This window comes from Drepanopeziza brunnea (assembly GCF_022702325.1).
Source record: "Drepanopeziza brunnea f. sp. 'multigermtubi' strain 214-2 chromosome Unknown ctg2, whole genome shotgun sequence".
NCBI lineage: Eukaryota > Fungi > Ascomycota > Leotiomycetes > Helotiales > Drepanopezizaceae > Drepanopeziza > Drepanopeziza brunnea.
Genome location: NW_027094065.1, coordinates 472898 through 488302, shown reverse-complemented (window position 1 = coordinate 488302; position 15405 = coordinate 472898). Strand labels below are relative to the sequence as shown.

The following is a 15405-nucleotide window of genomic DNA, read 5'->3' as shown; positions in this document are numbered from 1 at the left end:
TGGATCGACGATCCTTGCCCTAGGTCCGTTGATAGATTGATATCTGATTCATGCGCTCTGGCCTCGAAATTGGTGGTAGCATGATACGAGATAGTCTCGTTCGGACACGCAGCTGTTGGTTGTTTCAGTCAGTCAAAAGTAAGCTTGTTGTACTGCAGAGATGTGTATGCACTGGGTTAGATAGACGACGAGGAAGAATACAAAACTCACATCAGTACTAAGAATACCGCAGCTATGCTTCCGCTTTTAATAATATCCATGATTCCGCCAGTAAACCCAGATTCCAGCTGTGCCAGCACAGCGTATGTACCGACGCCCGCAGCAATCGTCAAAGGCTTAGGAAGAAGTTCACCGAATGAAAACCTACTCTCGTAGCGGTGTAGGTAGGACTGTATAAATGCGGTGCTCCAGGTAATGCGAAACAGCATGTTAAGAGCATTCGCCCACACCAAGCCTTCCGCTCCTAGCGACAGGAAGCGGAGGAAGAAAACCGAGGCGCCGGCAAACCCCACAGAGAAGGCAATCATCCAGACCGTCTGTCTGTGGATCTCCGACTTTGTCGCCACAGACGAAACGAACGCCTCCGTCAGCCCGTTAATGGCCAGCAGCGGGATGTAGTAGCAGTACGTTGCCAGGACATGGCCCGCGCCCGAACTCGTCCACCGCGCGCCCGCCACAATCTTCAGCAGCAGCGGTGCGATACTCGGTCCGACCGCCACCACGCACGCCGAGAAGAGCACGTAGGAGCGTAGCAGCATGAACAGGGTTTTTCTGACTTCCGTCACGCGAGCCTTCGCTGGTTTGCCATCGACGGAGGACAGGATCTTGCCGAATGAGTTGCGGGATATTTCTTCGATGGGTTGGAGCAGGAGGCGGGCGACGAGCCCGCCGTAGTTGGCGGCTAGGGCGTAGATACCTTGCGCTTGCGGGGTGGCGAGGAAGGCGATGAGAATGGTGTCGCCTTGTGTTAGGAGATGTTTGAGGAGGGATTGGATGAAGAAGCTTGAGGCGAGTTTCAGAAGAGGGTAAGAGAGAAGGTTGAAGATGAAGGCTGAGGTGTCGCTAGGTAGTCATCCTAGAGTCAACAAGATGGTTGTGGGACGGAGGGGATGAGACGTACCGGGAGTATATCCTCTTCGCAAGCAGTGAGAAACCACTTTCTCTTGCGATTCTCCCGACCTTCAAGTAGTACACTAGAGACAATGACACAGCATACATGCCCTGCCCTAACGCAAACGGTAAGACTCCAATGTCCCTCCCAGTCCGCGACGCCCATATTGCAGAGCCACAAGTAACGAGACACCTCGACACCGTAGCCATTAGTTCCGCAGAAGCTCTGATCCCAAACCTCGATTTATGTTGCACAACAACATAGCAAGGCTCAGCTAGCAGTTCCCAGATAGCAGCCACGCCATAAATCTTCAATGCCTCCCTGAAATACGGCGTCGCTAAAACGATCGGGTCTCCCTTCGCCAAGGTGTATATATACAGCCATCCTACTATGAGAGAGAAGATTATACCAAGGTATATCGATACGTGGGAGAGGTTCACGATGGCTTGGGTGCGACCAGCGTTCGTGTTGGCGTCCACGTGATTCTCTGGGAATTTCTCATTCACAACTTGTCCATCTTCATCCGTATCCTTATCTTTTTCAGATGATGAATCAAGGATATCAGGTTGTCGCTGTAAAGCCACACGTAGACTCTCCCGCGCGAAGAAGAGGACGGTGATAGAGTAGACTTCTAGTTGGGTGGAGATCCCCAGGAGCTCGGGAGAGAGGTAGCGCAGCAGGATTTGGTTGACGACGAATGTGAGGCCTCGCGAGCCGAATTGTTGAGCTATAAGGAGCGCTGCACCAATGGCTGAGGATGAGGGTTGTTTGATCTTGTCTTGGATTTGGGGAGAGGATTTTGAAGACATTGAGACAGTGTTGTTGATGATGAGCAGCGAGTTGTGGCTTCATTCGCTTGAAGGGGTTCGAGCGAGGCCTCCACTTTTACTAGGGCTTATAACGACGACGAACATGATGACCACGACGTTTGCCTGCAATCGTGTCCGCCTCAAGATACGGAAAATCATCTGGAGGCTGTATCAGAGCTTGACTGGAGATTTACAAATTAATGTTGAGTCTCCCACGTGCCTTACATGATTCGCGAAGCTTAAATACTGCAAAATTTTATAACTCTCAATTTCTCACAAATATAAATTCCAGCAAATACCACCAGATAAATAGGTCAGGTAACTTCACCTCATCTAACAGCGACTGAGATCCAAAAACTTGAGACTTGTCACCATGGGTTCAACCGTCCCAGAGTAAGCATCCACACCGCTTGATGCTGAGGACAGGCCACGGGACTACTCCTGGCTCCCTACAGCCAGCTTGTCAAAGTGCTATGTCTAATAATAATCCACAGGTTTTCCCCAATCAGGGCTTGTATTTTTGACATGGATGGCTTGCTGATAAATACGGCTAGTATTTCTCTCTCGTAGAATCGGGTTTTCGCTAACATCCCGCAGGAAGACATATATACAATCTGTGCAAACCTCCTGTTGGAGCGCTACGGTAGACCAGCTTTGCCATGGTCGGTAAAGGCAAAAATGATGGGAGTTCCCGGATCATCTACGGGCGCTCCATTCTACGAGTGGGCTCAACTGCCAATTTCTAGAGAGCAGTATGTGATTGAGCAGAAAGAGATTCAACGATCACGGTTCCCGGATTGCAAGCCTCTTCCTGGCGTTGAAGCACTTCTATCACACCTCGAGAAAGCATACAATACCAACGGCGAGAAAGTGCACATGGCACTGGCTTCAAGTACAAGCCAGGAGAACTTTGCCTTGAAAGCTCAGAGCAAAGAGACAAACGAGACGTTCCGAGTTTTCCCCAGTGACCGCCGGATTCTGGGGGATGATCCCCGATTGAAGGAAGGTAGAGGGAAGCCAGCACCGGATATTTTCTTGATGGCTTTGCAGTCTATCAATGACAGCCTTCCAGCAGGCGAGAGACCAATCACGCCGGAGGAATGCTTGGTGTTTGAAGACGCGGTTCCTGGAGTCGAGGCTGGACGGAGGGCGAAGATGAGAGTCGTTTGGGTTCCGCATCCAATGTTAGCCCTAGAATTCAAGGGAAGAGAGGAGCAGGTTCTTGCGGGTAGAATTGGACTTGTTCCGATTGGGGACGAAGAGCAGCTAGGTAAGGTGGGCGATGGATGGGGCGTGACTCTCCCGAGCCTGGAAAATTTCCCGTACGAGAGTTACGGGATCAAGGTCTAGGCTAGAGAAGAGTTGATAATTAGGGATCCCTTATAGGTCCTAAGCGATGCTGTTTATCCAAGAGGCCGATTGTAACGGTTTCGCTTTCAAATCACAAGATAGTGACAGCATGGCACACACCGAGGTGAGTGGTTTCCTTAGCCAATGCAACGTATAAAAACTACTCACAGCAAGCGTCATGAAAGCTATCGCTCTTACTCAGATCCCCCAGCCCCATTCACAGACTGCTGCCTCGAGGGGCTGAATGGGTGGCTTTGACGCTAAGCCCCCTCCCACTGCAGCGACTGACTTACGAAATGATGTCAATTCCCGCGGACAGAAAATATTTCCTATCAAGGAATTTCTTTCCTCAACACCATTTTTTTCCTTGCTGCCAATTCACGCGCTCTCAAAATGGCATTTCTGAACTCTGTCAAATCACTCACTGCGAATATTGGCAGCAAGCGCCAAAAACAATCCAAGGGTGAGGCAAAGGGGATTCTGCCATCACTGAAACCTGTTGCGTTACCGCGAGTAAGTCCCGACCATGTTCTGGCACTTTCAGATCAAGGTTGGACAACAATTGGTCTGAGTCAAAAATCGACCGATCCTCTACACGACAGCTTCGAACGTCTTTTAAATGCGAGCCGAGCCTTTTTCGACCTCCCAGAAAAGTACAAGCAGACTTTTAAGACTGAGCAAGGTAGCGAAGAAGGCTGGAGTCGGGTGCAGGGAGAGAAGGAGTTTATCACTTTGCGGACAATTGGCAACACGCCTGACGAGTTGAAGGACGCAGCTGAAACGTACTGGAATGAAGCGAGTGTCCTCTTAAATGAGACTGTTGGGAGAGTTGCGGAGAGCTTGGATTTGCCGGCAGAAGCGTTGACCGTGTTCTCAAAGCCATGCACGACTTTGGGAGAAGAGGAGACGGCCACCATGTTGCGACTTTTTAGATACGAGGGATTCGAGGGCAAGCGGAGTGAGGTTGTGGCTGAAAGTAAGCTTCATTGACCCCCAAGCTTTACACGTAGTACTTACCGATGATACAGGTCATGTGGATCTGGGTTTGCTCAGTCTTGTCATCGGTGACAAACCAGGGTTAGAAGTCAGAGACACTCGAGCCAACTGCTGGTTCCCCATAGAGCAAAGCTATAAGACCCCCAAAGGCAGTCTGCTTGTTGGTCGACAACTTGAACGGTTATCTAATGATCGTTACCAGGCCGGAAGGCATCAAGTTTGCTCATACCCGAATCCAGCACTGAGCTCCGGACGATCCACGACTCCACGGGACAATTACAGGTACTCGGTTGTTCTGGTATTGAGAGCTCACCTGCCGGTACCGATCGACACGGACAGCTTGACAACTGAGATTACTGGTCCGTTTTCTCGTCCTCTGAAGAATATCACGGCAGATGACCTTTTTCGGGAGATTCATGCTGCTCATTTCAATATCAACACTGGGACCGAGGAGAGAGAGGAACAGAAGCGAAACATAGTCCGGCTGGAAAGGAAGAGCTGATGCCTTGAGAAATGAGGAGGTGCCGTGGAGCCTGTAGATTAAGGATATTTATCTTACTACAAAGATCAAGGTCCAAGATGCCAACGTTGGCCGAAGAGTGTTGGGTCTCAACACAAGCGAACCGATTCCTGAAACCAGCACTGCCTTTCAATTGCACAAGAATAAGAACAGAGATTCAGGTCAGGAGAGCTGCGAAATTATCAAGCCAGTCACGGAGTTCGAACTTCGGATGATCTCGTTGGGGCTCCGGATGGGGTCGCACTGGGTGTGGCATTGGCATTTTGGCATGCGTGGTCATGGGCTACTGGTTCCTTACCCATGCACCAAGCTCTCTCTGCAGCTCTCAACAGACGCCCTGACAGCTCGGTCCAGCAACCGCAAACCTGCTTCTACAGTACTACTAGCCCGTTTGAACGCGACGGTGCTCCTATTCTGGGCCGGCTCGAGTACCCATGTTGGTCTTCTATCCCTGCTCTTCTTTCTGTTGTTCCCGGGAGGGTTCCGAAAGAGAAGCTGAAAGAAGCACCCCCCAAAAGCAATCTTTGCCAGCGTAACGGCGGCCCCCTTGGCAGGTATGCAGCGGATAGCACTACGGATAGAGCTCCACCACTGTTCAGCCCAACTTATCGTTCTTACTATGAGCCAATCAGCTCGGGCTGGACCGGATCATACCTCAGTGGATGCAAGAGAATTGACGGTGCACATCTTCATTGCGGCTGTCTATCCTCGCCCTTGATCTTGTTCAGCTTCCAACACTGGCGGCTTTGTTTGATAATCCAGTACGAAGCGAAGTTCACTCGGACTGATACGTATGATATTCGAAGAAGAGGCGCAGAGTCGCTTGTCCCATCAGAACAGACGGCAGGTATGTATGTCTTATTACTGTGGCCCAGAGTAAGCACTTACAGCTTACAAGGGCAGGGGACGGCCCGCACCCGGGAAGTCCGGAAGTCTGGGGTCTGGAGACTGGAAGTCTGAAAGTCTGAAAGTCTGGACGTCTGTAGTCTGGAGACTGGAAGTCTGAAGTCTGAAGTCTGAAGTCTGAAGTCTGAAGTCTGAAGTCTGAAGTCTGAAGTCTGAAAGTCTGACCGACCGTGCAAACCTGGGACGACGACGCGAGCGACCGACCCAAGCTTCCTCGCTTGTTCTGGCACTTAGCCCGTCTTTTGCAGTTGACATGACTTTCCATCGGCTATTTGTGGGTTTTATCGATGCTTCTGCAACTCAGCTCCCTCGTGAGGGCGAACGACAGCCATGTTCTGGTAAGGATTAAACTCCCTATTGGTACGTACGTCCATCAACATGGGGAGAGGGACAGGGGGAGGCCGAGTCGTCTTCTAACCTCCGTCTCTTCACCTCCACCATTCTTTTCTTGTAAACATACTCCCCACGCTCAGCAATGCCCCCTCCCCCCCGATACCTGCTATCTTTGGACACCCACTGCGCAACTGGCTCGGGAAATTGAAGATCAAAGCTACTTTCTACCTGTCATAGAGACAGGGAGAATAACAACCTGAACCCTCGCAGGTCCATCCCAGACATTTGGTATCAAGATTTTCCCTTGTCACTACTTGTCTCCGCGCTGAGCATTTGGCCCCGACAGATCTATTCTAGTCGGCTCTTTAAGCAAGGCTGTAGGGATCCACAGAGTACCTCTTTTCCAAATAGACTCCGGCATCATGTCGAGCCTCAAAGATATCATGGATGTCGACGTTAAGCTATTGGGATCCCAGGCCTACAGAAGGTCCAGGGAAGCCACCCCACAACAAGACTCCCTTCCTCTTACCACTCCATCAACCGTGACACCCCCAACTACTGTCGATATCAACACAGGCCAGACTCCTCTCAAGCGGCGCATATCCAATCGAGTCTCCAAACCATATAGCCAACCTTCAGCAGTCCGTCAAGGTATAAAACGACGGCGTAGCAGTCCTACCGGGGAAGATATGGACTTCAATTCAGGTTTTCAAGCAGGGTGTTCAAGCCAGACGAGCAACTCGAGGGGTCCCAGGCTGTCCTCGAGTGGCCCAGAACCCGCGGCTGACATGCCTGTCAAATACACACCAGTCACGGGACGTATCAGCAAGGCAAAGAAGGGTGTACCAGTCCATACATGTGACATGTGTAGACCAGTCAAGGTATGCAAACATCTGCTTTCGCGAGATGATGAAACCCATCTCATTTTTTGCTAGAAATTCACTAGAGCCGAGCACCTGAGGTAAGCTGTGTCTTTCATTTATACAGCTACAAATCCATCCTGACGAGGTTTGCAGACGCCATCAACTAAGCCACCAAAAACCTGCATATACTTGCACTTTTGAAGATTGCAAGCGAGCTTTCCATCGAGCAGACTTATTAGCCCGCCACTTACACCGGCAGTGAGTGGTTCACAATCCCCTATATAGCAAGCAGCATCATGGAAGAAAATAGACTGATATGAATTAGCGAGACGCAAGGGGAAAAGCTCTATAGATCAGGAGTTTTACGGACTAGTAGGGCATCCTCAACCGATACTGAGAGTAGGACTCCAGACCTGAAGGTGAAAAGACTAGCTCCAGGAAGCCTTGAACACGCGGTGCAGACTTCCCCTACTGACTCCCTGGCCCCGAGGACCGGCAGAAACGGCGAAAGCTCCACGACCGCTGCAAGCTTCAGCACCATTACGGACAGCTTTCAAGCAGTAAATTTCTCTCCAGGCTCTGGACACAAGAGATTTGCGAGCCAAGCTCAGCTTCTAGATTCGGAATCTTACCCAGTTTCTTCACCCGCACTGAGTACCAGCGGCTCATTTGGCAACTTCGCTAGCGACGTCGTCCACCCAACCTTCGGCGAAGGATTCGGAGAAGCAAGTTCTTCACAGTTTTCAAACTACACTACTGCCCCACAACAACCACTCCTCCCGCTCCTCCAGATCCCAGAAGATAGCTGGTTGCCCGGTTTACTGTACAACAACTCTCCATGGTGCTCCTCTGCATCTGACAGTACCTACTCAACCCAGTCAGACTGCTCCCGAATCGATCCACACCTGGTTCCAAGAGACCGGTCTCAATCAGTATCGACGCTGCCGGACTGGCCCTCATCGGCAGGAACTCACTGGTCGTCACACAGAATGAGCACGACCCCTCGAGAGATGCGCAGTTCTGCTACGTTTGATCTAAACCGGTACGAGACACCTACACCGTTTGCGTCTCCTCGAATACGTTCCCCAATTCCGTCTCGAGGACAGCTTCTGGACGTCCCCAACTCTTATGCGCCGCTTTACATGGACACAGTGGGTACTCCAGCCCCCCCCCCCCTTCTCTCTCTCCGTATAGGTACCGCACCTAGGCAGTAATCCTCTGGCTCAACACATTTTTCCAGCACCCCCCTCCAGAACCTCCAACTCGGGAGTGGCCATCCTTAGAGTTAGAGGACAGAAGGACATGGTGGAGTCCCAGAAATTAAGCAACTGCCTGCCTCTCACCAACCGCAACCACATTCTCGAGATCTATCTCTCTACATGGCTACTGGTAGTTTTTTTTTTTTTTTTTTTTTTTTTTTTTTTTTTTTTTTTCGAGCTGGAATACTCTCATGTCCCACGCGATCCAATCCTGCCATTTATCCACACACACACACACACACACACGTCTCTCTCTCTCTCTCTATAAACATCCCCCCCACCTCCCCCAATCCCAACAACGAATCCATCCGTATTTCTTCTTCTCCCTCTACCCCAGACGTCAGCCACGTACCGATTACCGATCTCAGGCAACTATCTAATCCCCCAGGACGAAGCATCGAAACCAAAAAGAAAAAAGTGGATGCGGTTAATCGAGATGAGTGAATGGATGGATGCATAGATGAATGAATGAATGAATGAACGGGCTTGCTTTCATTGCTCTGCAACGCGTGCATGCATGCATGCATGCGTCTTCTTTAGCGAGCGAGCATAGACAGCGATGGTCGGTCAAATCTGATGCCGGTGGGGAAGGGCTGCGTAGGAATGCGGAGATATAATATACCCAGACACCACAAACGAACAGACGACTGGCTGGCTGGCAATCGCTGCTCACTTGGATGATTTTTGGAAGAAGGGGGGTTTCAAAAGTCGATGCTGATGGTCGATTCGGGAGACGGGAATGGAAGGTCGTCGCTCAAATCAAAGAGCACACTGCTACCCACGCCTACATGATCATTAATGGAACAGACCAATCCATGTGAAACGAGGAACGCCGACAAATATCTCATCGAAATGCAATAGCATTCATTGGTTTCAAAAAGACCAGTAGGCTTTCCCACTACCAACGGCTATTCCACTTCTTATTTACACACTTATTCCAAGCGGGTTTGCGCAGTCACCAGGGCCAAAGTGTCCGTCCCTTTGCTTCTTCTCACACTTCTCTCCCCTCCCCCCCCACCTCCATCCCCCCCCTACCCATAACGACGATTGATGCACGCAGGAGGATCAAAGAAAAAGGACATTTGGTATTGGGAAAGCAGAGTTTAAAAAAGCAGGAATGGTGACCTCCCAGAGCAAAACACGTGCAAGTAAGCAATTTGGGTAACCGGTTCTCTCGGCACCAAGGGAAAACACAACTGTCCCTCCTCGGCGCACATCCATAGGTCACACCTCCGTGATTAAAGACCTTTGCGAAAGCGCGCTTTCAATATCGTACACTCGGGGTCCGGATCCGAGAGCCCCAGGTTAATTACTACGCTCCTTCTTTCTCCCGGCGTACGGAGCTTCAAGAAGAAGAGCTTGGTTCCTTATCCTTGTGAAGCTTGGCCTTGATCTTACCAAAGAAGCTTAGGCGATTCTTCTTCTTCTTTTCGGCAGTGGATACGCTGCCGGGGCTATCAGCTGCCTTGCTGCCTCCAGGGGTGTCCTTGGATGGAGTAGATGGTGCCTCAGTCTCTTTTGTTGGGGTAGAAACATCTTTCGCTGGGGCAGAGACGGGTTGAGCAGTGGCATCTTTGGCTGCAGAAACGGGGGCGGATGCGGCTGAAACCTCGTCGGTTGTAGCGCTGGCGATGCCTGTGGTAACTACTGGTGCAGTCTGATTCGCAGCGCTGTGCGAGCCTGGGACGGTTCCAGGGGAGACGTCACGTGACACAGCAGCAGCGGGAGCTCCGGCTGGGGCAGCGAGGGCACCCTTTGGTTCGGAAGATGCGATCTTGGGTGCAGAGTCGCCGGTGGATGTCTCAGGCTTGACCTCAGACAGCAGCTCCTTCTCCACGGCCTTCTTTTCCAACACAGCTTCTTCGTTCGCAGCAGCCTCTGGTGCCTGGCCGGATTCGGCAATCGACTCCTTGACGATTTCTGGTGTATCCTGAGCGAGAGTCTGAGGGGTGGTATCGGCCTTCGCATTGATGGACGCAATCGACTTCTGGACGGATTCGGGCAGTTTGCTAGTCACCGAATCTGGAAGGTTGCTTGCAGCGCCGGATGCGTAAACAGTAGCAGCACCCCCAATAGCCAGGGCTGCGCCACCAATTGCAGCCGCGGCCTCACCTGCAGTGACACTCTTCTCAGACTTGTCTGTACCCTTTCCTGCAGTGCCTTCAGATGTAGATGGCGCAACTGGTACATCCTTAAGAAGCTCCTTTTCAACTGCGCTCTTCTCCTTGACTTCTTCTGGAATAGCGCTGGCTTCGGGTTCAACGTGTGCCTTCTCCTGGCTTTCCTTGACAATCTCTGGAACCTTAGCGGATTCGAGAGGTACTGCTGCGGCAAGTTCGGCAGTGGTGCTTGATGGACCGACAGATTGAATAGTAGGGCTGGCATCGAATGTGCCGATACCTGAAGAGCCCATTGGCAAGCTAGATTCTGGGATCAGCCCGATCGCAGGAGGCATATCGAGAACACCAGTGCCGTTCGAGATTCTGTCCCCAGCAGGGGTGATAACAGGTGGGAGAACAGGAGCTTTTCCAAGCCCGCCGCTCTTCTCATACGACTCCTTGTCGGTGGTGACTGATGAGTCGATGGTGTTGCGAGTGACAGTGTTTGGCTCAGGAATTTTCTCTCCGGGCGTGGACTTTACGGGGTTGACGGCGCCGGCGAAAGCTGGGAGTGGGTTGACACTGAAGGTGCGCTCGCCCTCGGTCTTGGCCTTGTCTGCCGCAACAAGCTCAGGATCGTCACGGATATTTGAGGTTATTGTGTTGTTGGTGAAGGTGCTTGGATCCGGGACCTTCTCACCAGGCGCCAGCTTTATAGGGTTGACGGCGCCATCTGCAGCGGGCAGTGGGTTGACACTGAAGGTGCGCTCGCCCTCGGTCTTGGCCTTGTCTGCCGCAACAAGCTCAGGATCGTCACGGATAGTTGAGGTTATTGTGTTGTTGGTGAAGGTGCTTGGATCGGGGACCTTCTCACCAGGCGCCAGCTTTATGGGGTTGACGGCACCATCTGCAGCGGGCAGTGGGTTGACAGAGAATTCCTTCCTCTCAACGGCCGCGGGCGTCTCAGGGAAAGCTCCTGGCAATTCGGAGGAGCCAGTGTTCTGGAGAGGAGCCTTCTCCTTCTCGAGAGGTACATCCTTTGCCAGGCTGGCGGTTGTCGAGGTCGGAGTAACCCCAGACATGATTCCAGCTGTGGCGGGGGTGTGCTTCACGATTCGGTCTGTGGTGAGGACGTTGTTCAGATTCCCCGACGCGTCGTTTTCTTGGGGAGCAGTATGGTCAGTCACCCAATTTCCATCAACGACAAACTGTGTGAGAAGAAGAATGAATGTTAGCGAATTGTTCTGTCTTGAATGAAGTGCCAGTCAATTGTGAACATTGCAGTGCAGAGATTGGGATGAATGTTGATTTTAAAAGGGACCCTGCCAGCTGCCTACACTGGGTTTTCCGAGCGGGGTTGGGAGGGAATCCGAGGCCTGGATGGCCCTGGAACCCGAGACGTGGGTGGTCCTGGCACAAATATGACTAGCTCCCAGACTGCGCCTTTCCAGCCTCGCAGCTGACCGTGCACAGCGTGCGATACGCTGATACTTTGGCAAGTTGGCAGCTTCACCGCTCCCAGAGAGTTCCAAGTGGCAACAATAGAAGAAGTCGGGCAACCGCGTCATAAACAAGTCTTTCTGCAGGGTCGAGCGCACATTCCGCAGATGAAAGCTTGCGACGGTCCGAGGTTGCAGGGTGGTTCTGCTTTGGCGGCTCTTCTTCTTCAGATCTTCAAGACACCACTTGGCAACCAGGAACCGAAGAAGAAGAAGAAGAAGAAGACCGAGGCTCGAAGTTCGAAGCTCGAACTTCGCTGGCCGTGGATGAAGGCGCGCAAAAATGAAGGCAGGGGGGTAGGGGGGTAGGTAGGTATAGTATATCATATTGCATTTCCTCCACGCACCTTGTAGTAGATCTTCTCGGCCGCACTGGGGAGTCTAACGTCCTTGGAGAAAGAGTTGCCCTGCTTCACCAGCTTTTCGCTCTTCGACCAGTCGTCAAAGGTGCCGGTAACATAGACCTCTTCGGCAGGGTGGTCCCTAATTACGGAGCGTCAGTCACGCAATTGGTAGCGCATAGCAATCATCGCGAAAGCAATTTATGAAGGTTCGTGGGTGATTTCGCTGCGGGCAGGTAGAGATCTCTGCACCAGAGGTAAGAGACTGGGCGGACAGCTAGCTTACCACTTGAATACAAAGCTTCCCATGATGAGAGACGACGGGGGGAGGGGGGGGGGCGGGAGGCAACAGTAGATTTGTTTCGCAGCAAAGAATATGTGCGACGATCAAGGGGGATCTCGAAAGTGATGCCAGGCAACAGAGGAGCGATCTGATCTGGGTGGATAAATTGCTTTGTGTCCGACTTTGGGGAGGGGAGGGGAGAAGGGCGAGGAGGTATTCGGGAGGTTGGGTTGTCGCTATCGGAAGCCAATCTCTTTTTGCGGTGTTTCTGTCAGCTTCTGCTCCGTACGAGTAGCGTAGTGCAACAACAGAGACCCGTGGAGATAATGGATACGTGCAACTAACCGTAAGGGAGACTGATTATCCTGTCGCAGTAGCCTGGCCTGGATGGGAGATGATAGTAATTCGATGGTAAGAGAAACAAGTCTGCACTCTGCGTGTTGATGTCGGTATCGGTGTCGGTGTTGGTGTCGGTGTCGGTGTCGTATCGCAATAGGGGAGGGCCGAGATGGAGAGCTCCGGAAGTCAAACCAAGCCACGCCTAGCCACGCCCAGCCAGCCCAGCCAGCCCAGCCCAGCCCATGAAGAACTGTATTACGCACAGAGAGCTGCTGTAGTCTGTACCGCAAGCAGCAGAGAGCTTCCCCAGTCCCAGTCCAAAACGTGTGCGGGTTTACAAATTACTACTTAGCTACCCTTACCTTACTTCCCCAGTCTCATATCATCATTCCATACAGATAATTCTACAGTGATAGTATTATTTGCCGCCATGCCCTCAATAGACTCTCTCTCTCTCTTTCTCTCTCTCTCTCTCTCTCTCCCTCTGTCTCCCCCCTACCGTACGACAAACCTTCCCAGCCACCGTTTACTTTCGCTTTGCTAGCCCTAGTGGGGTACAAATGACGCAGTGTCCTTTTGAGGACCAGGGTAGCCCTTTTTTGAGCTGCCCGGGAAGATAATAATAGCACTGAGAATAATACTACGTACTACGTACGTAGTCGTTTGAGTTCCGTATGTTTCGTTTCTTAGTTCTTAGTGTGAATCGCGTCGTCGAGTGCGTGCGTGCGTCATAATATCAGCCTGGGACAGTGGCTTTGACTTGGGTTTGAAGCAGTATTCGTACACTATCAACACCAGGGAAGGCCAGCTGATCGGTCGGTGGTCGGTCGGTTGGTCGGTCGGTCGGTCGGTCGGCTGGTCGGTCGATCGGTTGGTTGGTTGGTTGGTATCTGCTCATGACTCTGATTCGGACAGATATTAAAGGATCTGACAAGATATTTGGTTTGTTTGATATATACCAACCATATTCTTCTCGTTCGATTGTTGATCGCGTATGAAAGTAGTCATGTATGTATGTTATCCAGGCAGGTATGGGCGGCATAACTTAATTAATTACCTTTCCCTACCACCAATATACACACACTCTCTTCCCACGGGTTCAGATCATTCCCGAGACTGGCGCAGACTCTGCCCCCATCTTTCATCCGCCAAAATGTTATTGAATGGTACTGGAGGCCTGATTACCAGCCAGTCTGAGCATGTCTGGAAGGCTCCCGAGACGAGACACCAAAAATTGAAGGACCTAGAAGAGAGAATATAGCGAAACATGCCCTCTTCTTTGTCTGCTGGATGAAGTATATCCGAGAGGAGGGGCTAGTCTAGTCTAGTCTAGTCTAGAGATCCTGAATTCCAAGTTATAATCCAGCTGTTCGTTCTTTGTTTACACTCAACCTCATTGCTTCCTCGAGTCTCGTCATGCCATGGCCATGAGCGTGGTCGTAGAATAATCCACCTCCTGCAACTGTCACTGTCACCACCAAGACCATCTTCAGCACCAAGACCATCTTCAGCACCACGAGCACCACCAGCACCACCACCACCACCGGCACCAGCACCACCACTACGCAGCGATTGCCAAGTTTCAGCTCTTCTCTCCACGGCTTTTCAATCGGCGTGCAATCTGGCATAATTGTGCCTTGCCAGACCAGGTGAGTTTGCGGACAGGCGCCAACTTAATCCATTCCCAAGACAATAGTCGATATTGATTGTTGGTGCGGCTGCCTCTTCTGCCCCGCCCCGCCCCGCCCTGCCATTGCTCTACCGTGCCTTCATTTCTCTAACCTGCCCTCATTTCTCTCTACCCTGCCCTTATTTCTCTCTGCCCTGCCCTCATTTCTCTACCGGCGTCTCATATCTATGTGATAGACCGGCTGACAATCGGTCACTGTCACTGTCACTGTTACTTTTACTGTTACTGCTACTGTTATTGTAACAACTGTCACTGTCACTGTCAACTGTCAACTTTCAGGACTGACCGCATGCAGAGCAGACAAACCTTCTAGACGTCTTCTAGAAGCCGTCTTGGAACCTTCGAAAGGTTCGGCTTCCAGCTCAGATCATCTCCTGGCCCGGGCCACGGGACTCGCCCATCATTCCTGCATTTCCCCTCCTAAACCCAACCACAGCCGCCAACTCCTATCTCCCGGACCGGACCAAGCTCCTCCTCCACCTTTCACTCTTTACCCCCCCCCCCCGTGTAGAGTTTGTCTTACAACACACACGGTGAGTCTCTTCACCTTTCCTTCATCCGCATTCTTAGCATCTATCCCCTAATGTATAATGCTAATGCTGTGTTATCGTATGCGGGTAGACTGGATTCGCAGTCATAAATTACTCGGGGTCCCTAATTTTAACCCCTCTTACCTCGCGATCAGTGAGTCCAACATCCATCTGATTTTGAATTGCGTCTCTCATCTCAGCATTCACTGAATAACTTGTTCGTTCTTCAGGCTGCAGCGAAGCTTCAGGCTGCAGCGAACCCTGATACGCAACCCCCTCACTCTCCGCCACACGACACCGCATTGCATCTGCAATCACTTGCGACCGGCATTGACCTTCGCGATCATAAACCACTGACACAGACGATACCGTCGAATGCCATTGCCGCCTGCCCAGCTCAAAGAGACTAAGTCCCTCAGTCAAGAGATCCTGCATTCGAAGCCTACACACGTCGTCCAGTCCTGCGCCAATTTCTTC

The 15405-nt window shown here is 51.6% G+C and overlaps 6 protein-coding genes across 6 annotated transcripts; 4 read left to right on the top strand and 2 right to left on the bottom strand.

Moving 5' to 3' along the window:
* Window positions 1–48: 48 nt before the first annotated feature.
* On the bottom strand, window positions 49–1920 carry L3040_001343 (uncharacterized protein; the record flags this gene model as incomplete). The annotated part of the gene is made up of 3 exons (XM_007292896.2): window positions 49–112; window positions 211–1062; window positions 1121–1920. 3 exons carry the CDS (start codon window positions 1918–1920, stop codon window positions 49–51), a joined length of 1716 nt encoding a protein of 571 aa, XP_007292958.2.
* A 373-nt stretch (window positions 1921–2293) lies between these two features.
* On the top strand, window positions 2294–3270 carry L3040_001342 (uncharacterized protein; the record flags this gene model as incomplete). The annotated part of the gene is made up of 3 exons (XM_007292895.2): window positions 2294–2313; window positions 2415–2469; window positions 2518–3270. 3 exons carry the CDS (start codon window positions 2294–2296, stop codon window positions 3268–3270), a joined length of 828 nt encoding a protein of 275 aa, XP_007292957.2.
* A 393-nt stretch (window positions 3271–3663) lies between these two features.
* L3040_001341 (uncharacterized protein) lies at window positions 3664–4768 on the top strand (the record flags this gene model as incomplete). Its single annotated transcript, XM_066156708.1, has 2 exons — window positions 3664–4246; window positions 4299–4768. 2 exons carry the CDS (start codon window positions 3664–3666, stop codon window positions 4766–4768), a joined length of 1053 nt encoding a protein of 350 aa, XP_066012735.1.
* Window positions 4769–6447: 1679 nt separating this feature from the next.
* On the top strand, window positions 6448–7921 carry L3040_001340 (uncharacterized protein; the record flags this gene model as incomplete). Its single annotated transcript, XM_066156707.1, has 5 exons — window positions 6448–6906; window positions 6961–6986; window positions 7042–7146; window positions 7214–7711; window positions 7771–7921. 5 exons carry the CDS (start codon window positions 6448–6450, stop codon window positions 7919–7921), a joined length of 1239 nt encoding a protein of 412 aa, XP_066012734.1.
* A 1571-nt stretch (window positions 7922–9492) lies between these two features.
* On the bottom strand, window positions 9493–12395 carry L3040_001339 (uncharacterized protein; the record flags this gene model as incomplete). The annotated part of the gene is made up of 3 exons (XM_007292892.2): window positions 9493–11454; window positions 12093–12228; window positions 12373–12395. 3 exons carry the CDS (start codon window positions 12393–12395, stop codon window positions 9493–9495), a joined length of 2121 nt encoding a protein of 706 aa, XP_007292954.2.
* Window positions 12396–13861: 1466 nt separating this feature from the next.
* Window positions 13862–15338, top strand: L3040_001338 (uncharacterized protein; the record flags this gene model as incomplete). Its single annotated transcript, XM_066156706.1, has 5 exons — window positions 13862–13899; window positions 14202–14357; window positions 14694–14931; window positions 15020–15082; window positions 15159–15338. The coding sequence occupies 5 exons, from the start codon at window positions 13862–13864 to the stop codon at window positions 15336–15338; spliced, it is 675 nt and encodes a 224-aa protein (XP_066012733.1).
* Window positions 15339–15405: the final 67 nt, after the last annotated feature.